We start from the raw sequence: 24,437 nt of genomic DNA on the forward strand, positions 1-24,437 counted from the left end.
CTCACCCAACACCTACACCACCCATCTCCATGCAGACCGCTGAGGAGGGAAGGGGTTCGCAACACCAAAGGAACACAGCAGGTGCATGGTGAGCCCACAGCTAGGGAAATATACCTTTCTTTGCTTCTAGATCAGGGGTGGGCAAACTTTTTGACTCGAGGGCCACAATGGGTTCTTAAACTGGACGGGAGGGCCGGAACAAAAGCATGGATGGAGTGTTTATGTGAACTAATATAAATTCAAAGTAAACATCATTACATAAAAGGGTACGGTCTTTTTTTTTTTTAGTTTTATTCATTTCAAACGGGCCGGATCCGGCCCGCGGGCCATAGTTTGCCCACGGCTGTTCTGGATCTTGCCCAAAAATCCCTGGCCTCAAATTCATCTTATCAGCCTTTTGATTTAAGTTACATTCAGTTGCCTTACCACCAATCACTCGTTCAATTGCTTGTTCAAAGTGTTTCTGGTTTATGGAATCTGAAAGGTGTCTCGCAGCAATCAAAGCAGCTTCATTACAGACATTAGCCACATCAGCTCCTACAAAATGAATATACAGAATAGCTTACCCACCAAATCCGTATACTCAAACTGATTAGTCACACATTACGGATAACCAAATCCATAGTCAATTTCTCAATCAGCAGAATGGATAAGGGTTTTATGTAAATATAATTCAGTTTCACTGATGATAACCCTAAGGTATTCTAGCATTCTAGTAACAGCCTGATAATCCTGGCCCAGTGAACTGAGGTAGAAGTATTAGTAGTAGTTAAATAGATAATTACAGGCAAATATTTACCATTACCAGTATATACAATATGGCTCATATAAACAAAGATAGTATTTTAAAATGCTCATTAATTAACTTAGTCCTATCTCTGTTGGGAAAATTACTTATGTGGATATTACACAGTATGCTGAAATAAAATAAAAAACGTAAGCATTAAAATAACCTAGTGCATTCAAACAATGGAAGTTAAACTTGTGAAATGTGCCAAATGCCTTCTAGAGCCATAAGGTTCTTTGAATTAACTTTTCAGACAAAGTATATGGTAATACAAATAAACTATAACATAATGTATGTGCTCAGCAAATATTAAAATTTTGTAAACTGCAAAGTCCAAAAACAAAAAGCAAATAAAAAGTTAGGACCCTGAGACATTTGAGATATCTATCTTCCTCTAACAATGAACTTGTTATAATCTCCTCATACTTTTCAAATGTTCCTTTTTATTTAATTTTGAGTTTGGAAGAGGGCATAGGGAATCTATCTTGCATAAATGTTTTAAAAACATTTTGCATTTAAAAATTCTTGGAAAAAGCACATTAAAAGATGCTCAACATCATCTTTACACATTATACAAATATACATCAAACCTTGAGATACCACTTCACACCCATTAGGATGGCTAAAGTAAAAAAGACAATGACAAGTGTTGGTGAGGATGCAAAGAAACTGGAACCCTCATACACTGCAGGTGGGAATGTACAATGGTGCAGCTGCTGTGGAAAACAACTTGGCAGTTTCTCAAAAAGTGATTCAGCAATTCCACTCCTAAGTATATAATCAAGAGAAATGAAAACATATGTCCATATAAAAATATGTACATGGATTTTAATAGTAACATGATCCACAACAGCCAAGACAGAAACAACCCAAATGTCCATCAACTGATAAATGGATAAATAATATGTGGTAGCCCTAGCTGGTTTGGCTCAGTGGATAGAGTGTCGGCCTGCAGACTGAAGGGTCCCAGATTCAATTCCAGTCAAGGGCACATGCCTGGGTTGTGGGCTTAATCCCTAGCGGGGAGCGTGCAGGAGGCAGCCAATCAATGATTCTCATCATTGATGGTTCTATCTCTCTCTCCCTCTCCTTTCCTCTCTGAAATCAATAAAAATATATTTTAATAATAATAATAATAAGTGGTATATCCAAACAATGAAATGTTATTCAGCCATTTAAAAAAACCATGAAATTCTGACATGTGCTACATGTATGAAGTCTGAAAACTTTACGCTATATGAAAGAAGAAGACAGATACAAAAGACCATCCTATATAATAAAAGGCTAATATGCAAATTGTCCCCTTGACTGGGAGTTCGACCAGGGGGCGGGGCTGGCTGGCCAACCGTCCGCGGCCCCTCCCCCTGGCTGGCCCCGTCCCCACCTATGCACGAATTTGGCACCAGGCCTCTAGTCCTATATGAGGGTAATATGCAAATCAACCAAACAGCGGAACAACTAGTCACTGTGACGTGCACTGACCACCAGGGGGCAGACGCTCAATGCAGAAGCTGACAGCTGGCGAGTGCAGCAGCCCGCCTCCGTGGCAGCACTAAGGATGTCCAACTGTGGCTTAAGCCATCAGTCAGACATCCCCCGAGGTCTCCCAAACTGCGAAAGGGCATAAACCAGGCTGAGGGACGCCTCCTCCCCCAAGTGCATGAATGTCACGCACCGGGCCTCAAGTGTCATATAATTCTCTATATATGAGAGTCAATGATAGAAAAACCTATAGACACAAAAAATAGATTAGGGGTTGCCTAGGGCTAGGAGTGGAAGGAATGGCTGCTTATGGATTCTTTTGGGGTGATGAACATGTTTTTAAAAGTTATAGTGATTGGCTTTAAAACTATACTTAATGAATATACTAAAAATCACTGAATTGTACACTTCAACAGAGGTGAATTTGATGGTATCTTAATTTTATCTCAGTACTGAGTTTAAAAAACCCAAATAATTTCTGTAACATTAATGGATAAAATGATATGCTGTCAAGGAATTTGTCACAAGTTATCCAGAGACAGAGGGAAGAGGGTGAAGGTATAGAAAAAGTTAGATATGAATTAAGAATTGTTCCCAAAGCTAGGTGATGGGTGCAGAGGGGTTCATTACACTATTTTCTCAACTTGTATGTTTGAAATTTCCCAAATAAAAAGTAAAAATATATACCTAGGAAGCCCCAAGATGTGAAGTAACAAAGTGAACTGGTACTTGGCAACTGTCATTGATGTAAAGGACTTATAAACAGGACAGTAGGTTATTTTCCACTCACCTGAAAACCCTGGGGTTAAGGATGCAAGTTTTCTTGCCAGCTGATCCCTATCCAAGGTACTGTCCAGTTTTAGTGGTCTGAGGTGAACTTTGAAAATAGAGGCTCTTCCTTTTATGTCTGGTGGTCCTTGAGAAATTATTTTTAAGAGGAAAAAAAAAAAACCAGTGAAACAGTGATATCCTCACAAAAACTGGACTAACCCAATGAAAACCATCTTACCAATAAAGATTTGCCTATCAAAGCGCCCTGGCCTCATCAGTGCGGGATCTAGTATATCTGGTCGATTGGTGCCTGCCAAAATGACTACATTTGTTGTTGTGTTAAAACCTGAAAAGATAACAAAGGTGCAATTATTAAATGACATGAGGTGGAAAGTAACAGTGTGCCTGTGAAGAATGTATGAGCACTACAGACATAATGCCACTTAATATTTTTTTCCAATTTATTATCCAATGTCTTTTAAGTCACAAACATAAATGATTTTTCTTACTATTCATCTTGTCCTTAATGATACTAGTAATATATACTAGTAAGACTCAAAACATTAAGAATCAAATTTCTCAAGACAAATGATCAAAGATTTTAATTTATTTAACTAGAAATTCAGATTATATTGTTAATTTTAAAAATGTTTTATAATCAATAAGATTAAAACTTGCAAATTATGTGTCTAAACTCCCTGGGCCATGGGACAGCCATTGCATAAGTGAAGACACCTCCAAACACTTCTCCAGGCTAACCTTGCTCAGTTTTATTGGCCATTTCTCAAATGTCAAGGCCATGGCTGCAGAGCCTGTCAAGGCCATAGCTGCAGGATCTTGGCACCTCAAGAGCTCAGAAGCTAATTTCCCCCAAAGATGGCTCTCTGATTGAAACATGTGGTGCTACTCGTGGACTGACCACCTTCTGATTCTGGATACAATGTCTGCTCAGTAAAGCAAACTGGCTCAATACTCGACACTGTGCCTTTCTGAGCACTCAAGAGCATCCTCATATCTTATAGCATGAAGGACCTGGCACATCCTAAGAATTGGCTTTCCCAAATAAATTTTAAAAAGCTGACTAACATGGAAAGATTGCTACTTTCTAAGTAAAAGCATTCAAAATTTGCCAAATTCACACGTGGTTACAAATGGGTTTTCCTGATGCTTCAAAATCATAAATAGTTTTGAGAATGAGACTGTAAGTCTTTTGTAAATCATTTCACCAATTTTTCTCTTATTCAGCCCCAGATACAAATACCAGCCTTTATAAAGGCTATTTCTTAAAGAAAATGCTTTTTTTCTTTTTGGTACTCAATATGAGCACAAGGATTTTCCTTTGAGATATAATATATAAAACAGTGTAGTTTAAAATCCAAAAAACTTGAAAATTCACCATCCATTTCCACAAGCAACTGATTAAGTGTATTCTCCTGTTCACTCTGGCCCCCAAAGTTGCCTCTTCCTCTCTTCCTTCCCACAGCATCTATTTCATCAATGAAGAGAATGCAAGGGGCATTCTTCCGAGCAAGGGCAAATAAGTCTCGAACCTGGGTAAAAATATAAATAATAGAGTCAGTTGACAAATGAATACTATTTATCCTCCTAATAAAAAAAAACATCAAGTTTCCTGTCCCACAGGAAGAAAATTTTTTGTGTGTGCTATACTATACAGTACATATTTTAAAAGTTACAAGCAGCAAAGAAGTTAAGTGGCAAGTAACTTGGTGGTAACTGATTTAAGGTGAGCAAATATTATTTCTATAATCTCATAAATTCTTGTATATGTAATAAGCACTAACAATATCTGCTATTTTTATAATACCAACAAATTAATAATACATGGTTTTGGCCTACAAAAAGATAACACAGTAGCGCTGTAAACTTTATATTCAGTTTAAAAGTTCAAACTACTCTGAGGTTCACATTTCATGCCTGAGGCCATTACTAACAAGCAGGGACTTACTAAAAGATCTAGGCAAAGCTTACACAGAAAGCAAAGGGTCGCCCTACCCGCAACCGCCCCAGGGTGTCTGACAGTGCCCTCTCCTCCGCACTGCTGCAACAGGAGCAATTGCGAGGTCCCTGCACCCACATTCTGTCCTACAAAGCATGCCCCCTCAGACCACTAGTTTAGGTGGGCTGAAGAAGGAATAGCCATCCCCATGCCCCACTACTGCGGAGAGTTCAGGGTCTCACCCTATTACCTGCCCCTATGGAGAGATTCAGAGACAAACTCCCTATGCCTCTTATCACTTTTACTTCCCTCATCAGAAGTCCAAGTCTCCCATCATCCTCCCTGGCCTGGACTTCTGGGATTTTCATGCCTACACTGCTCTGAGCATATCCCTTAACATAACTCATGTCCCTCTACAGCAGTGGTTCTCAACCTTCCTAATGCCACGACCCTTTAATACAGTTCTTCATGTTGTGGTGACCCCCAATTTCATTGTTACAAATTGAACATAATTAAAGCATAGTGATTAATCACAAAAACAATATGTAATTATATATGTGTTTTCCGATGGTCTTTGGCGACCCCTGTGAAAGGGTCGTTCGACCCCCAAAGAGGTCGCGACCCACAGGTTGAGAACCACTGCTCTACAGCCTCCCCTCTGAACCCCAGAGCTGTGATCAACAGGCCCCACCCTCTCAAGCTCTTCCCTGAATACTTCCCTCACCTCCTTGCCTAAACTGAAATTTGGCTGTCCCTGCAAAGCTCTCAACTAGAAGGGTTTTTTCTTTGTTTATTTGTTTTTAAATATATTTTCATTAATTTCAGAGAGGAAGAGAGAGATAGAAACATCAATGATGACAGAAAATCATTGACCACCTGTCTCCTGCACACCCCACCCTGGGGATCGAGTCCACAACCTGGGCATGTGCCCTGACCGGGAATTGAACCGTGACCTCTTGGTTCATAGGTCAATGCTCAACCACTAAACCACTCTGGTCAGGCTCAACCAGAAGGTTTTTTATCTTCCCCTCCAAGCCACCGGAGTCAGGGGTCCACTTCATACCTCATTACTATCTCCAAAATAATTCTGCTGGAAAACCCCCTGCTCATTGAGGCTCCTGCCACAGGGCAGCATTCTAGTCATCCACCCGCCTGATTCCCTACTCCCCCATCCACACACCCCACCAGAACTCTTTTCCTAGTGATTTCCACATTCGTGTGGGTCTTGGTCTCTCAGTTCCCTGACCCATCTCTTCGATCACTTTTGCTCCACTCTAACATGACCAGCACTGCCAAGGTCCCCTCTAAACAACCAGCCTCAAGCAATCTACTCTCTGACCACCCACCCTCCTGATGACCCGGCCCACCCAGGTACTCAAGCACCTGCCACAACCAATTCTTCACCTACTTCTTAGCTCTTCATCCCATTGGGCCCACTGCTTCCTCCCCCTCCCCCAGCTCCTCTCTAATCTTTAATTCCCTCCTTGCCCATATTAGATTCCATATAAATACTAAACTTCCCCATGCTCCCCTATTCTACTAAGACTTATCTGCCTTACGAAACTCATATGAATCCACTAACTCCACTTACCATACATAGTTCAACTAATCTAAAATGCCAATAATGGTAAGACCCATCATTACTCTGCTTACCACTGAGAACAGAAAAAAATGCTGCCCACTGATAACACAATACTTTATTATTGATTGCAAGCTGTATCCCAATGATTAGAAAAGTAATTGTGATAGCACTGTGCATTTCTATTGTGCTTTAAAAAAAGTCAACATTTTAGACACTGGTAAAATACACAAGAGTAAAAATGTAAGTGTTTCTTTAAAAATTAATCTACATTCACACTTCTTTATTTCAAAACTTACTATAAAGCAAAGTAATCAAGACAGTGTAGTACTGGCATAAAGACAGCCATATAGGTCAATAAGGTAGAATTGAGAGTCCAGAAATAAACCCATGTGTCTATGGTCAAGGATGCCAAGACCACGCAAAGGGGGAAAGAACAGTCTTTTCAACACATGCAGCTGGGAAAACTGTATATAAAAATGTAGGATGAAGTTCGACCTTTTTATCACACCATATTAACTCAAAATGGATCATATTAATTTGAAATAGATCATAGATCTAAATTAAACTGCTAAAACTATAAAACCCTTAGAAGAAAACATAGGAAACATATTTACAACCTTGATTTGGCAATAGATTCTTAGTTGACACTAAAAGCACAAGCAACGAAAGAAAAAACTCCCAGATATATTGGACTTCATCAAAATTTAAAACTTTGGTGCTTCACTTTCAAGAAAGTGAAAAGACAACCCACAGAATAAAAGAAAATATTTGGCCCTAGACGGCTTGGCTCAGTGGATAAAGCATTGGCCTGAGAACTGAAGGGTCCTGGGTTTGATTCCAGTTAAGGGCATATGCCTGGGTTGTGGGCTAAGTTCCCAGTGTGGAGTGTGCAGAAGCCAGCTGAGCTGATCAATGATTCTCTCATCATTGATGTTTCTATCTCTCTCTCCCTCTCCCTTCCTCTCTGAAATAAATATATATATATATATATATTTAAAAGGAAATATTTGCAAATCATATCTGACTAGGCAGTTAGTATCCATAATATATAAAGAACTCTTACAACTCAACAAAAAGAGAACCCAATGAACAGACTGCAACCTTGGTCAGAGTGAGGGAAGGTGGGGTGAAGTCACAGGCCTTGCTGAGCCTTTTCCCTGGAAGAGTGTGGAAGGCAGTGACTGGGGAGGGGTCACTCTACAGGATTCCAGGCAAAGGGCCATCTTTACCAAATCCCTATTTCAGGGGAACATAGGAGGAGGAAGAGGAAGAAGTTGCACCATCAGAATAAAACAAAAGACTTACTCTAGCTGGACCCACACCAACAAACATCTCTAAAAATTCGGATCCACTAACGGTGATGAAAGGGACATTGGCTTCTCCGGCTGTGGCCTTAGCCAGCAGTGTTTTCCCGGTGCCTGGAGGACCAGTAAGAATGGCACCCTTCAGATATAAAAAAGAGGAAGTAGATTTAACTAGAATTTCAGAAAAGTAAATTGCACATCAATAGATAATTCCTAGGTATAAATCTATATAAAATTTTAGTGATATACACTAAATATTTCTTAAACATTTGAAGGTAGAATATTAATAAGAAGAGGAAGAAAAGGATTATTAGACTATATTACTTTTAAAAATTTGATCAGAATGTGAAACCTTAAATATTTCCCTTATTTTATAAGATGTTTAGTGTTGCTTTTTAGACCTTTCTAACAGTACATAAAGGATGACTTAAGCTAGGAAACTACTAATAAACCAACTAAGGTTTACTTAAATAATTTAAGGAGACACAAACATTACACTCCCAATTTACATTCTGCTTATTTTATTCCCTTCAAAATTTCACAAATGAAATAAAAGTTTACTGACCAATGTGAACTAAAAAAGAAAAAAATGTTTACTTAAACACTATAATTACTTAAGTTGTGAAGATGACTAAGTACGATGTATATAGGTAATTAAGTAAGTTAATAGCAAATTCTAAAATTATAAAAATGGCTTTTTATCCATATAGGTAGGATACAAAATCAAGGAAATGATTATTCCCTTTTTCAAAGGTTTCCTTTAAAGTAAAATGTTATTAATGGATTTTTAAAAAAACTAGTAAAAATTTTCTGATTCATTTACTTAATGACTGAGGCTGGCCCTGGGAGTATAAAGATTAGCAAGGCCAGCCCGTCACCAGCTGTGGTCACAAGGACGTCTGCTAAGAAGAGGGAAGGCAAGAATTAGTGCCGTCTGGCTCTTGTCCACTGAGTCCTGTGCCATGGATCTCAGAGCCAAGCCCAGGAAGAGGGTCTATTCAGACCTGCTGAAGGAGGGGCAACTGGGTGACAGCAGGGAGGGATATGCTCAGGGCACTACAGCTGCTAAGAAATGGGGTATCTAAAGCAGGTTGGAGGGAGAAGGAAGGCAACTCAAGGAAAGCTTCCAAGAGCAGAAAATACCAATCTTTTGGAATATACATACTATATGCAAGAACACACATTCCCACAGACCAAGCAAGCCAAAAAAGACCCTCGAGTTAAGCAGAGACTAGTAAGATAGAGAAAGGAGGAAAATAGCTACTTTATAATGAGTAATCAAACTTCATAAAATTGTAACTTCAGAGATCAAGAAATAATTCAAAAGATTTTGGGGTTAATGAGTTGGAAATAATCTTCTGAAAGTTTACTTTACCTTTGGGATTTTTGCTCCTAGGTCTTGATACTGCTTTGGGTTTTTCAAGAAATTCACAAATTCCATTATCTCTAGCTTGGCCTCCTCGCAGCCAGCCACATCTTTGAACTTCACATCTATCTCATCCTTTAAGACCTTGGCAGTGGTTTCTCCAACACTGAAGAGTCCACCCATACCACGGCCTGTTCGACCAATACCAGCAGGCCCCCTTCGTATGGTATACAGCAAGAAAGCGATGATGAGCACCGTGGGCAACATGCTCAGGAGGAAGGAACTAAAAAGGGAACCATACACAAGAGCAACATACTTTGAAGACTGTTAATCACTGGCTTTTTTAATATTTTGCAAGATATACTTTTTGTTGTTGTTGTTAATCCTCACCTAAGGATATCTTTTTCCATTCATTTTTAGAGAGAGTGAAGGGAAAGGGAGAGAGAAACATCGATATGAGAGACACATTGAATGGTTGCCCCCCTCACGTGCCCTGACTGGGGCCAGAATCTGCAAGCCAGGTACGTGTCCTTGACCAAGAATCGAACCCACAACCCTTCAGTTTGTGGGCCGACGCTCTAACCACTGAGTCACATTGCCCAGGGCAGCATTTACATATTGAAATTCATACCATTTTATTATGAATTACTTTCTTTTTCTTTCTCCTTCATATTACAGTTCTTATACTGATTTCTTTTCAAAACTGTGCATGTATTTAATGATTGTAAAGGGGATATTATGAAATCTTGAAGGAATGGCATCAAAACTGCTAATAGTATTTATTTATCTCTGGGTGTTGAGGTTATAAATGCTTTTTATTTTCTTTTACTTTCTTGGTTTTAACAGAGAACATATACTGCCTGCTTAACAGACTTTATGTTGAACTCTCAGATATGGATATAAGATTTTTAGTCCCACTACTTATGCAGTAGCATTAATTACTGTGCTGCTTGTGCTGTGTCAGTGTTGATGTACGCTGCACAGCCACTCTGCCTGGATTGTGCGGTCTGAGAGAGATTCACAGGAGAGCTAGTTAGCCCTCCAAACCTTGTCTCTGCTCTGGGGGGATATGCTCAGAAATGACTTAAAGTATGGGGATGCCTTTTGTCTATTTGTCTTAGGTCAAAAACAAAACAAAAACCAGTATTTACTTCTTAATTTTCATCCTTTACAATATTTTAAATGCTCCTACAGCAGGCAACAAGAACCATAAAAAATTTACATTTGGTTTATTTCTGGAGGACACGGCAGCACTGACAATGAAAATGTAAAGAGTGGTGCAATAATACTTTTTGTAATGTTTCAACACCAGCCTATAAAGTTAAATAATTATACTATAGCCTCAGGGACCGAGAGATGTATCACCTCTGAGACCATTTCAATAGCTATCTAGGTCTAAATACTGCAGGTAGATTGTAGGTTTACATAAACCAAGATTCAAGAAAGTCCCTAAAACTGAGCAACCTATCAGCTCAACTAACACACCAACTCTCCATTTTTCTGCTCTCTCATATACAAAAAAATTAACATTTATTTCTATTTGCACGTCCAAACTCGTAACTCTAGAGCAAGGTATACCTTCGGTATTTAATGTAAATGAGTAACTGCTAGGTGATCTACCTGGCTGTACCCTGATGACTCCTCAAAGGCAATAGAATTCCTAAATAAAGTTAAAGACAAGTGACTCTTGAAATCACCTCTTGAAAGACTCAGACTTCTAAGTGACTTTGTTAAAGACAAGTAACCCCTAAGGGAAGCAGCAGCTTTGACAAGAGAAGAAGAATTACTTTAAAATCTTGGAAAACTCTGGAATATAAACATGAATGTAGTTAAAAGGTAGGAATGCCACTCTTTAACACAACATAGCTCTTTATGCTAAAATCCTACTAAAAGTGCATTGGGTACGAATACCCCAAACCACTGCTTAATCATTACAAATGTGTAGAAAATCAATTATTTACTAGCAAAAACTAGTAAATTACCAATGGTTTAAAAAAAAATCTGGCCAAACTGAAAAAGGCCTATTTGACAATGTAATGTGTAACCGGCCACATGATGACAGAACACACAGTGAATCATGTACTAGTAGAGCATGGTGAACAGTCTTCAACATGTTTATGTATTTTCACTGCTTCTTACCCATCACTTTCAGCAATATAGACAACAGGTACCCGATGCTCCCCTTCTATGCCCAATTCCTGCTGTAAAGTTTCCAGATTCCGTTCAAAGGTGTCCACACTGCCAATATTAAACCAGACGTATTGCTATAAAAACAGAAAAACAAAATATCCTAAGAATGAAGTGGAAACAAGAGTTTAATTCATTAAAGGGTTCAGCTTTTAAAGAATATTTCAAGAAATACTAAAAGTTTACGAATTAAAGAACCCAACAATAATAAAAGACTGGTTTTAATGACACAGTGATTAAGTATCACTCCGTGAGAACACCTGGCAATCCTTAGCAAATAAGCATTTCTTAAGCAATATTCCACAGTGGTTCTAAAAGTCTAAACTCAAAAGAATAAAAAATCTATTTGAAAACAACGCTTTTTTATCTTTTCATAAATAAATATGCTTATTTTACCTCTTCTCCATTTCCCAGTTATTTCTCAGCTACCTATTCCCAAACTACTAGTAAAAGCTAATGTGACACAGTAATAACAACCAAAGTTTATTACGCACTTAAATGTCAGCATTGTTCTAAGCCAGCCGTGGGCAAACTACGGCCCGCCGGATCCGCCCGTTTGAAATGAATAAAACTAAAAAAAAAAAAGACCGTACCCTTTTATGTAATGATGTTTACTTTGAATTTATATTAGTTCACACAAACACTCCATCCATGCTTTTGTTCCGGCCCTCCGGTCCAGTTTAAGAACCTATTGTGGCCCTCGAGTCAAAAAGTTTGCCCACCCCTGTTCTAAGCCCTTTAGATATATTAACTCATTCAACCTTCAGAGCCACTCTAAGAAGTACTATCACCAGGGGTGATAATCAAATCTGCACATTAGGAAGGGACCCTCACAGTTACCCTGTTATCCTGCTATTCACTCAATCTGGTGATTTACTGAGGCCCTAGGGAGGAACACCTGCAGGGCCTGAGGCAACGGCTATTTTACCCCCAACACAGAAGAATTCCATATAGTGCTATGTCAGCCCTGACTATTACTGTCCCCATTTAATAGATGAGAAAACCATAGGGGTGACTTCACTTTCCCATGATTACACACATCTACTAATAAGAGGCTGAATCTGAATATAAGCAGTCTGACTCCAGAGCCAATGATTATAAATAGCACATCATACTACCTCTCTTATACTACAAAAACAGTAATCATAAGCTAGCCATTTGGCTCAGTTGATAGAGCGTCAGCCTGTGGACTGAAGGGTCCCGGGTTCGATTCCAGTCAAGGGCACATGCCTCGGTTGCAGCTTGATCCCAGGCCCCAGTGGGAGCTCATGTGGGAGGCAACCAATCGATATGTCTCTCTCACATCAATTTTCTTTCTTTTCCTCTGTCTCTCCCCCTCCCACTCTCTCTAAAAATCAATGGAAAAAATATCCTAAGGTGAGGATTAACAACAACAACAACAATAAACATTAATCATAACAACTCACATTTATGGAGTTTTACTATATAGCAGACCCTGTTCCAGCACTTTGCAAGTATTAGCCACATTTCACAGCACAAAAAAGACCTTGTTCATCCTCGTACATACAATTGCTTTTCAAAATATTTTTTACATTAAAACAATGTCAATGACATAAAACTGAGACAATTTAGGCCTGGCTGGTTTGGCTCAGTGGATGGAGCATTGGCCTGCAGACTGAAGGGTCCTGAGTTCAATTCCGGTCAAGGGCACATGCCCGGGTTGCGGGCTTGGTCCTAAGTGGGGACATGCAGGACACAGCCAATCAGTGATTCTCTCTCATCATTGATGTTTCTGTCTCTCTCTCCCTCTCCCTTACTCTTTGAAATCAATAAAAATATATTTAAAACAAACAAACAAAAAAACTGAAGATATCTCAGAAGTGTACACAAAAGAGAGTAACATTTCATCCCATATTTCTCCTGTCAACCAGTATTTCTGAGTTGGAAATATCACTGGTAGCTCACTGGTATCTCTCTCCACTTATCAGAAAAACAAAGACGGAGAGTAAGTTCACTGACAACTACAAAATTCCTGTGGTTACAAGCCTCAAAACATGACAATAATAGATTAACCACATGTGATCAACAATTCCAAATTAGAATCTACTATCAACTGGGCAATATGCTAAATGCATGACTCACATCAGAGAATCAGGGTGGACCAAGACCAGCAAAGCAGCACCTAGATTGTGGGGACAAAGTCTAGATAGACCCTCTGGGGATGGGTCCCAGTGCTCCAGGTGATTCTTACGCACCCTGGAGTTTGAAAACCACCACTTTCACAATTCTCATTTAAGCACTAAGCCCTAAAACAATGTTACTGTTGTTCCCATTTTAAAGATAAAGACACTGAGGTGTGGAAGAATTAGGCTGTACAGCTAATAAAGAGTAGAGTTAATGTCAAGCCAAATCTGTCAGACTCCAAAGCCTGTGCTGTATTTATACAGAGCAATAATTTATGTTGCTACTCCATAAGCAGGACATTAAAAATCTTATATCCATTTCTGAAAGCTCAATACAAAGTCTGTCAAGCGGGCAATACATGTTCTCCATTGAAAACTAACAAAATAAAAGCATCTGTAACCTCAACACCCAGAGATAAACACTATTAGCAATTTTGATGCCATTTCTTCAAGATTTCATAATACCCCCTTTTACAATCTTAAGTACATGCACAATTTTGAAAAGACAGTAAAATAAAACCTTAACTGCAATATGAAGGAGAAAGTAATTCATAATAAAATGGTATGAATCTCACACGTAAATGCTTGTGCCTGCCAATCTAACTGTGACCCCACTGCAGCAGAGGGATTAATGGCTCCAGGGAAGTGAGAAGCCCTAATGGTAACCAGGGCCTAAGGCAGACATTTACCTATGTCTAATTTTTGCTCCATAAACAATGATTTGGAGAACATCCTTCTATAGACATCTTTAGATGCATCTTTAATGATTTCCCTAGGATTACTACTACAGCAAAATTACTGGGTGTGTGCATACTTTCAAAACTGCTGATATGTACACTGCCAAACTGTGCTCTTGAAAGGAGTGTTAATTTAATTCCCAACACTAAAAGTCTGAAGCACAGTTCACAGGAAAACAAAAAAGCAGCATGGTTAATGAACATTCCACCATAAGGTGAAAAGAACAGGGCGAAATTAGGTCAAATAGCCCTGGCCACTGTGGCTCAGTTGGTTGGAGCATCGTGTGTAGACTGAAAGGTGTTGGGTTTGATTCCCGGGCAGAGTACATACCCAGGTTGTACGTTCGAGCCCCAGTTGGGGCACATTCGGGAGGCAACCGTCAATGTTTCTCTCTCTCTTCCTTCCTCTCTCTTAAATAAATAAAATTTTTTAAAAATTAACACAAATAAAATAACTTTCCTAAAAATGACAAATACCAGAGTCATATGACTTCACAGATATTCTTATATTATGGTCACCATCAGCTCTAGTTTCCCTTAAAACACTGCCCCATCCAGGCAGGATGACTAGGAAATGGTTAAACAAAATCATCCTATCAGAGAAGGGAAGCAGCCTGGAGAGATGTCAGGCCCTGGGGGAGGGTGGTAACACTGCAAGACTAAAGGACTAGGGAGGGGCAGGAGGGAGGGGTCAGGCCTAGGGGAGGCTTGGGATTTACCTGGGAACCTTTCCTCCCAAGACCTCCTTAAGCCAGTCTAGGGTCTCTGAAATAAGAGTTCAAATCGCTGGACAAGAAATGAAAATTATTTTAAAAACAAGAAAAGAAATGAAAATTAAAATAAAATAAAATGGTTGGGAGAGATATGAGCAGAATGCTTCTTAGACTGATTTTTAAAAAAGCCATCTCAAGGCAAACAATTCAGATTTTAACATATTTTTCCTAAACAAACAATTGTTTTCTCAATCTTGAAAAATAAAGTCTTGGAATACTACCAAAAACTGGGATTTCACTGTTTCCTAAATGTACGGCCAAAATGATTACTAAAACCAAAACAATCCTCAGATCACAATTATGTAGGCAACACGCACATTCTCACCTATGGTGGTGAAGATTACAACTGCTGCACTGCCCAATGCTGATATGTCCAGTGTATGTGAGGGAATGTTTGCTTTTCAGCTTTAAATCTGAAAAGTTAATTTACAGCTAATGCAGATCAATTAATAAAATCATTTACCCCATCAACAGGAGTTTTTCCTGGTGTAAAAGTCACTCGAACAAAACGCTTGTTGACGACTTCCAGTCTGTCTACCTGGAATTTTAAAAAGTTAAATATTCAAACATAGATGCACAGAAAAGACCTGAGATATTCTTTTAAGCTCATTTAAAATGCATATATTTCACGCATACAAAGAATAATGATAAATAACATAAGGATGCCCCATTTCTCCCTTCTGGCTTGAGAAATAAAACATCACACACTGTCGAAGCCACCAGTCTCGCCCTCTCCTGCAGAGGTGGCCACTCTTTGCATTACATGCTGACCATCCCAAAGCACTTGTACCATGCACAAAAGTAACCCTAAACATACACTCAACAATAAAAATGGTGTCATTTGGTATATATTCTTCCACAGTATTCTCTTTCTTCCTTTTGGTCTGTGAGGTTTATCCAGGCTGACATGTCAGTCTGTGGAGTATTCCACTCTATGAGCACACCTCAAGTTATTTCCCCATCCTAGTCTTACACAGACATCGAGGTGTTTGAAAAGGTTCGCTATCACAAACAATGCTGTTATGAACATTCCTGCATAGACCTTCTTGGGCACATCTTCAGAAATTTCTCTGGGATATGTACCTGTAGATGGGTCAGTGAGGCTGGGCTGCAGGGTATACACATCTTCAATTTGACTAGACAATGCCAAATCGCTCTCCAATTCACACTCCCTAGAAAAATACTCCTATTGCTCTGCATCCTCACTTGCTATTATAGGACTTGTTAATTTTTGCCACTCTATGGGTATAAATGGCTTAGCCATTTCATTCTGATATAGTTAGCAGGGTTTTTCTGTACCCCGCTAACTGTATCAGATTCTTAAGAACACTTTTAACCTCATCCCAGGGCCTTTAGCTGGTCTGGAGCATAAGCTTCCTTTCTGCTGTAATAAAGTCTTTCCTGGCAGGAAGTCTGGAAGGTACTGAGTCAAATTGGAAAGTGAGGGAGCCCCAGATATTCCAGGAGTCAGAACAGGGGACTAACTGTTCCTAAAGGCAGTCCTTCTGGAAAGGAGAACTACAGTACTCTGCCCCATAAAGCTGTTAGGACTATGGTAGACTGATTCCACAAAACCAGCATGTCAGGAGGAGACACAGGTAGGAGAGTGCTCCTGGAAGGAGAGCTGCAGCCCCCTCCACACCAAAGCAGGCTCCCTACAAAATCTGGAAATTATAGACACAATATTGTCACTTTCATGAGAGAAACACTTGCTCCAAAAATCTGAGTAATCATTTCCATTTTTTCCATCCTCACCCTATTGTCCAACATTCAAAAATAATTTTAAATTCTTTATACATTAATAATAAGTACTAACATCTTTATTTTATTCATGAAAAATCCAGTACTGAGAGGTTAAATACTTTCCCAAGGTTACAAAACAGGCCTAATTCTGATTCTGGTTCTCTGATTTATTTCATCAATTCTAAGATGGACATTTTTCATATTTAATATCTCAGAAGCTATGATACATATCACAACTGATGGCATTTCAGTTTCAATGGAGGGTTTTTCTTAATAATACCAAAATAATGTATGTCTTACAGTCCACGGCATCTTAAAAATGCTGAAATAGGGTCTCAGTGGGTAAAGACCCAGCCTGCAGGAACAAAGGCTCCCAAGCAGCCCTCAGAGCCTGTCCAGTCTCACTTTAAATATGCTGCATGGCTTATTTAGCCATTTCCATGCCCGCAGGAGATTAAAGCCTTAAAGATGTAAAGGAATTGTGACAAGCTGGCACACTAGACCAGGGGAAAGAGGCAGCCAAGAGCACACGAGAAAACGATGCAAGCAGAGGGAGTGCTGCCAGAGCAAGAGTTGGGAGCAGTGGTTCCAAAACTAGGTTCTTATATGAAGTGAAACAAAAGGATTTTGTAGCCAATTTGGGGATTGCTGGGTCAAAACAAACAGGTTTTTTGGTTGCAGTACTTTTCAGCATTAAAAAAATCCAATATGAAAATAGTAACTCTTCGATGGACAAGCTTGGCTAACTTGTGGACTGTCACTTTATTGGCCTAACCCACTGATTTTACCTTTTTAACCACAGTAGCCACCAATCCCATAAAATACTTACTACTCCTTTGGAAAGATAGTTATTGACAAAGTCCTTCCATGTGATTTCTCTTCCAGAGCTCTTGAACATGAAGTAAAACATGACTCCACTCCAAAACAGAGCAGTCCAGAGAAAGTACATCCTGAATTCCTTGTCATCCCATGGAAAGTCACCCTGGGCAAAGAAAAAGACAGCTTCTGAGAAGAATGAAATGTCATAATACGATCTATGTTATGTTAGACACAAATCCCTCCCAATGCCATTAATGCCTCCTAACTTTCCTGGGGCCACCCCAGGTCCTCAAAATTAACAAATAGTTTAGAATCAAACCTTCTGAAACCTGGACCACCAATGAGAATCCTCTTTCTTGCCACCTCGTTTTCCACCGCCACCAACTCCTCCTCCAGAAGGTCGTGGGGTAGCAGCTTGCTTTGATTCTGTTCATAAACAAAGAGCATATACAGCAGCATAGCAGATTTTTATATCTCTCAACAATGTTTCCATTAATAGTTAATAAAAGATATATTACAAAACACATTATGGCAAGTGATCAGTTACTAAATAAAGTACTATGAGGAAGGATGAGACTAATACAAAGAGTAAACATTCAAGGAGACTTGTCAGTGCTTCACGTACATTATCTCATGAAATCTGCAAAACAATCCAATAACCTGATAACTACACCCATTTTCCAGATGAAGAAATTGTAGCTTAGCTGTAACCGGTTTGGCTCAGTGGATAGAGCGTCAGCCTTCGGACTCAAGGGTCCCAGGTTCAATTCCAGTCAAGGGCATGTACCTTGGTTGCGGGCACATCCCCAGTAGGGAGTGTGCAGGAGGCAGCTGATCGATGTTTCTCTCTCATCCATGTTTCTAAATCTCTATCCCTCTCCCTTCCTCTCTGTAAAAAACCAATAAAATATATTTTTAAAAAATTGTAGCTTAAAACTTGTTGAATTGTCTGTGATAGTGTTAAGTGATAGTAAGTGACAGAGAGGATGTGAATGCAGGAAAGTGAATTCCTGAGTTCCCACTTGAAGGTAAAAAGGACTCTGCTTTCCCGCTCCCATGAAGTGAACAGTTAACAGGTTTTTCTGTAGGAAAGACAAGATTCTGAAAACTGGCTTTAAAAACAAAACAAAATATGAAAAACACTACCCACATAAAATTAGTTTACAAAAATCTGAAATTAGTCACTGTTATGAGTTGAATTGTGTCCCTCCTCCCCTAATTCATATGTTGGAGTCCTAACCCCCAGTGGTCATATTTGGAGATAAGATCTTTATAGAAATAATCAAGTTAAAATGAGGTCATCTGGGTGGGTCCTAATCCAATATAATTTGTGTTTCATAATGCAGACTGGTGCAGCCACTATGGTAAATAGTATGGAGTGATCCCACTTCTAGGAATGTATCCTAAGAATCCCAAAACACCAATCAGAAAGCATATATGCACACCTATATTCATAGCAGCATTATTTACAATAGCTAAGACCTGGAAACAGCCCAAGTGCCCATCAGTAGATGAGTGGATAAAAAAGCTGTGGTACATTTACACAGTAGAATACTATGCAGCAGTGAAAAAGAAGGATCTCTTACCCTGTGAGACAGCATGGAGGGACCTGGAGATTATTATGCTAAGCAAAATAAGCCAGTCAGAGAAAGACAAGTATCACATGATCTCACTTATATGTGGAATCTAATGAACAAAATAAACTGATGAACAAAATAGATCCAGAGACACAGAAGCATGGAACAAACTGACAAATCTAAGAGGGAGTGAGGGGAGATTAACCAAAGAACTAATATGTATATAGTGCAGTCAAGGGCTGGAGAGGGAGTGGGAGTGGGAGTGGGGTGGAGGAGGTTAATGGGGGGAAAAGGGGACATCTGTAATACTTTCAACAATAAAGATAAATTTTTTAAAAGGGTGGGGGGGAATTTAGACACAGACATGAATAAAGAAAAGTCCATGTGAAGACACAGAGAAGATAGCCATCTGAATCCCTGAAAACACTGAAGAACAATTTGAAAAAATGCACTATACCACCATATGTGTCAAATAAGCTGCCTATATTAGGTTTCTAAGATTTTTCTCAGTGGCTTAAATTACGTGCCAAATATATTCGTTAAATATGACTGATATTGATCAGTCAATATCTCTAAGGTGACCTTAAATTAATTCAACTTGAAAAATGACAAGAAAATTAAAGGTAAAATAAGATACCAGGTCTGTAATACTGTATGTGCTTGTAACCTACTAGTTTCAGAATGGCCTTAAGATAACACTCTTGTTGAGTGAAAACTATCACCAACATCATGTGTTAGAGGAAAATGGCAAGTCAAACATAAATCTTTTTAAAAGATACCTTTTTTTTCTCCTGTAACTTCTTTAGGTTCACTAGCTTTTTTTCCATTTTTTCCATTAGGAAAGTATTTTTCAAATCCTGTTAGAAAAGGATAAAAAAATACATATCCTCAAACTAAAAGTCATCAGGTTTTGTGTGTGTTCATTTTTAAAGCCACTGATACATCATTAACAGGCATAAGCTAAAAGTATAACATTTCTTATGTAGGAGTAAGTCAGTCAAATACAGTTCACAACCCAGGGGTGTAAAAGGAAGAAGTCTCATGCCAATTTCATTATCTTCACATGTGAAGATGACACATTTTCATCACTGCAATCAGACAGGAGGAGGCAGGGGTGAGTCACAGGGGGAGACAACCTGGAACACCACCTATACACCTGTGTCATAAACATCTACTGGGGCATGGCTCTTTAACAAGGTAGAACATTATGGTCACATGGGAAGTGTTTACCTTTCGGAGGACGAGAACAGAATCTTTGATAAGCAGCAATTACATCTGTCAAAAGAGAATTTCTGCTAGTCGTTGCTTGAGTTGTAGCATAGCGATAAAGCTGCAACATGACATATGAAAACATGAATTATACTAAAGAATTTTTTTAAAGAGCTTCATTTCCTAATATAAAGTGGATGAAATGTTTCTCCCTTTAACAGGTAGTTATAGACTAGCATAGAAAGACCCTTTCTAGGGCACCGTGCTACTCTATCCAGCAATAGACATAAATCACGATCCGGAACACATGAATACTTCAAAATCACACATAAGTTAGAATTGTAGCCCAACTACAATCTCTGCCAACACATTCTCTTGGATATTGTTTACTTAATTTGCAGCATTCAACAGACAAACTCGGACACAGAAAACCTGCTGTTTCATGTTGAATAATTTGTAGGGTCTATAATACTGAAAGATTCTTTATCTGAAATTACAGAACAATGCTGCTTGTAAACATGATATTAAATTTACCTTAGTTCAAAGATAAAGTTATAGTCCAATATCACTGATAATACTTATACTAGTAACAGTTGATAGAAGCTTCCCATTACATTTTTAGCTGCACAGTTAAAAGCAATCAAAGGTAAGGCACATTGAGGGGATATATCCAAATTTAGAGTGAAAAAGTTCAAGTAATATCCTTTTGCAAAGTAAAATTCACCATCTTTGGGGAGGACAAGCTTTTAAATACAGATGAGAATATTTACAGTGAAGTTCATCTATATTAGCATTCATCATTGTTAGCCTCCTTTGTGATCTTATGAGAAAAGTAACACATCACAAAACCACTTCACATTCACTAGAGTGGCAATCATCAAAAAGACTGACAATAGCAAGTGTTGGTGAGGATGTGGAGAAAAGTGGAATCCTCATACACTGCTGGTGGGAATGGAAAGTAGTGCAGCCACTTGGAAAAGTTTGGAATTCTCAAAATGTTAAATGTATCTCTGGCCAGGTGGCTCAGATGATTAGAGCATCGTCCCATACACCAAAAGGTTATGGGCTTGATTCCTGGTCAGGGCACATACCTAGGTTTCAGGTTCAATGTTTCTCTCTCACAAAGATGTTTCTTTCTCTCTCCCTCTCACTCACTTTCTCCCCACTTCCTCTCTTTAAAATCAATGGAAACATATCCACAGGTGAAGATTTTAAAAAAAAAGTGGTATATTCATACAATGGAATATTATTCAGCCATAAAAAGAAACGAAGTACTAATAAATGCTACCACATAGATAAGCCTTGAAAACATGATGCTTAAGTTCAAGAAACCAGACACAAAAAGTCACATATTATGATTCCATTTATATAAAATGTCCAGAATAGGTAAATCCATAGAGAATGTAAATTAGTAGCTGCCTTGGGCTGGAGGAATAATTGGGGAGAAATAGGGAGTGACTGCTAATGATTACAGGACTTCTTTTTGGGTGATGAAAATGTTCTGAAATTAAGACAGTGGCAATGGTTATGAATATGCCAAAAATCACACTTTAAAATAATAAAGTTTATGGTATGAGAAAAAATATCAATTAAAAAAAACATAAAAAATGAGCTTGTTTAACTTCAAATTAATACACAATTCTACACAGCAAAACAGGACAGAAACACTGATATTGTTCTTGATTGACAGCAATGCTGGTCGGCAGTTATCACTGTCAGCTCAGAGGACTTCCTTATACCTCAACACAGGTGATGCCAAGGACAACAGTGTTACTCCAAAGAAAGGCCTTTTAGGTAAGATTCCTGACACAAAAACTGCAAAATAAAAGGCAGATCCTACCTGCTCATTGTATCTAAGTCCAATCATCTCGAGAGGCAAAAAGAAAGGAATTACAGCAAGGCAAACTAGGGAAATGAATGCAATGCAAGAAACTGAAAAGGGGCTAGTGCCGGGCAGTATGGAGTAGAAAAGAGATGAAGATAATCCAAGACTGGTGAGGGAGCTTCAAAGAGTAAAAACCATGAATACAGGTGTGGATAAAAAAGAAAAGCTGTAATAAATCTAAAGGAAAGTAACCTTATGGGGTGATCTGATCATTAAATTCCGAACTGGGCAGGTCATGGTGGGCAGCCACACCCCAGGCATGTAACTTCAAGTAAAAGTTTTATCTGTCCTTTACGCAGCCCTGTCCATTGCTCTGTGCATCTAACACACTTCTGAACTGCCTCTTTTTCAGACCCCTCAGAAGCATAACCCATAATCCTGTTAACCATCCTGTTACCCAATCCCCACCTTCATGTAATCTAGCTTGCGTTCCCTCCTTAATTTTAAATGTATAAAATAAACTATAAACTGTCATTCTCCTGAACATTTGAGATTTTGTTTCTGTCATCAGTGTGGTTCAAATAAACCCATAAAAATTCTCTAACATTTAGATGTTCCTTACCTCCACACAGGTGCTGCCAATACCCCCTTTTATGTGGAGAGGCTAACTCCCGGGCCTTAACCCACCGCGCTCTTTCGACTCTGTATATGTACCTCTAGGTAACCAGGACAACGCTGGATCCCACGGGACTGACCGACAGCAAGAACCTGTGTGGCTGCAACAGCCGACCTCCACTGCTTGCTGCGTGCACCTCTACTGGACACAGACCGAGGCAGGCCGATAAGCCAGGACGAGCGGACTAGGGAAACTGAGACAGGTAACCTGAACACAGTGGCCAAACAATTTACAACCAGAAACAGAGAGGTCCCCTCCCTAGAGATAACATCTAAGCCTCAGTTGTATTTCAAATCCAGGTCCAGGAAAGCAGCAAAACCAGGACCAGCTGAACTGACCCCCGCCCCGCCCCAGCACTGACCAATCAGCAGAGACCACACCCTGAAAGAATACACTTGGAAAACTGATGAATATTCTGCTGAAACCCTCCTGAGACAAGACCGGCCCTAAATTTCCCACTGGCCAGAGAGAAAAGCCTCCAGAAAAAGGGCCCAGCGTGGGGAGCATGCCTGAGCCCGCCCCTGCCCTCGCAGTAGAGGCATCCCCACAGGCACGCACCTCCTAAACTCCAAGAACCCCAGGAGACTTGCAACCAGGAGAGCAATGGCGCAGCAGCTCACTCCAGGCTCACCCCTGATCCTGGTCCCAAGGCCCCCTTTTCTCGGACTTCCTGGTGAGCCCAAGCCCCTGCCCAGGCTCTCCTGTTGCTTCTGCTATGCTAAGCCCTTCCTTGTTCCCTATGCCCGGCGTTCCTGAACGGACCTTCAAAGTCACCTGGACTCGTGCTGTGAAATCTTCCCTACACAAGTCAAGAACCCAGACGCTAGGGCTGGCCCGGGGCAGACCCGCTCAGGGCCAGGTCCCCGGCCCCTCACCAAGATGGCTGCCAGTGGGTCCGAGTGCAGCCCTGCATCTGCTGGTTATCACCAAGAGAAACCACCTTCTGCGGAGGACAGAATGAAGAGGGGGCATTATCTACAACCATAGTTAATATTTACTGGCGTGTACCGTGCGCTAGACACAGAAGGCCAGCAATAGCCCCACTCAACAGATGGGAACGTGGAGGCTCGGAGAGGTTACCGAACTCCAAAACCTGTGCTGTTATTACATCGTGCTCAGGTGCAGACTCTCAAAACGCACACACAACACATGCGTCCTATTTTCCAATGTCATCAAAGGCAAAAACCGAAGGCAGCAAACGCCGAAGATATGACAGGTAGGTTCCTCTTAACCTTCGTGGGTCTCAGTTGCCCTATCTGGAAAACACGTTCACCCTGAATGAAGAAGTCACAGGACCTTCGAAGATGATCTTTGGAAGTTCGCGATACAAAGATCTGATTCCATCGGAGATACACGTTTTCAAAGCGCCAACAGGATACCCGGACTTAGACAAGCAGAGGCGTGCTCACGAGAACCGCGGGACACGCGACCAGGAACGCGGGGCGCCCAGGTATCTCACGGCAGCGCACGCGGCCTCATTCACCAAGGAACGCGCCCC

At 39.9% G+C, this 24,437-nt stretch overlaps 1 protein-coding gene across 3 annotated transcripts in view; it reads right to left on the reverse strand.

Annotated features, from left to right (window-relative positions):
* AFG3L2 (AFG3-like AAA ATPase 2) overlaps positions 1 to 24,437 on the reverse strand; it is a 44,664-nt gene that overhangs the window by 14,905 nt on the left and 5,322 nt on the right. Inside the window, exons 1-13 of one of the 3 annotated variants that reach the window (XM_005866908.2) lie at positions 24,236 to 24,397; positions 20,460 to 20,559; positions 20,009 to 20,086; positions 17,972 to 18,078; positions 17,663 to 17,815; positions 15,554 to 15,628; positions 11,389 to 11,513; positions 9,259 to 9,532; positions 7,885 to 8,022; positions 4,437 to 4,590; positions 3,279 to 3,386; positions 3,060 to 3,185; positions 427 to 537 (exon numbers count right to left, since the gene is read on the reverse strand). In XM_005866908.2, coding sequence (XP_005866970.1) covers positions 427 to 537; positions 3,060 to 3,185; positions 3,279 to 3,386; positions 4,437 to 4,590; positions 7,885 to 8,022; positions 9,259 to 9,532; positions 11,389 to 11,513; positions 15,554 to 15,628; positions 17,663 to 17,815; positions 17,972 to 18,078; positions 20,009 to 20,086; positions 20,460 to 20,559; positions 24,236 to 24,283 — 1,597 coding nt within the window. In that variant the 5' untranslated portion in view covers positions 24,284 to 24,397. Of the gene's footprint in view, positions 1 to 426; positions 538 to 3,059; positions 3,186 to 3,278; positions 3,387 to 4,436; positions 4,591 to 7,884; positions 8,023 to 9,258; positions 9,533 to 11,388; positions 11,514 to 15,553; positions 15,629 to 17,662; positions 17,816 to 17,971; positions 18,079 to 20,008; positions 20,087 to 20,459; positions 20,560 to 24,235; positions 24,398 to 24,437 lie in introns of those variants that run through there. The other 2 variants (XM_005866909.2, XM_005866910.2) reach the window with 2 other exon arrangements.

Source organism: Myotis brandtii, unplaced genomic scaffold, assembly GCF_000412655.1.
Source record: "Myotis brandtii unplaced genomic scaffold, ASM41265v1 scaffold240, whole genome shotgun sequence".
NCBI lineage: Eukaryota > Metazoa > Chordata > Mammalia > Chiroptera > Vespertilionidae > Myotis > Myotis brandtii.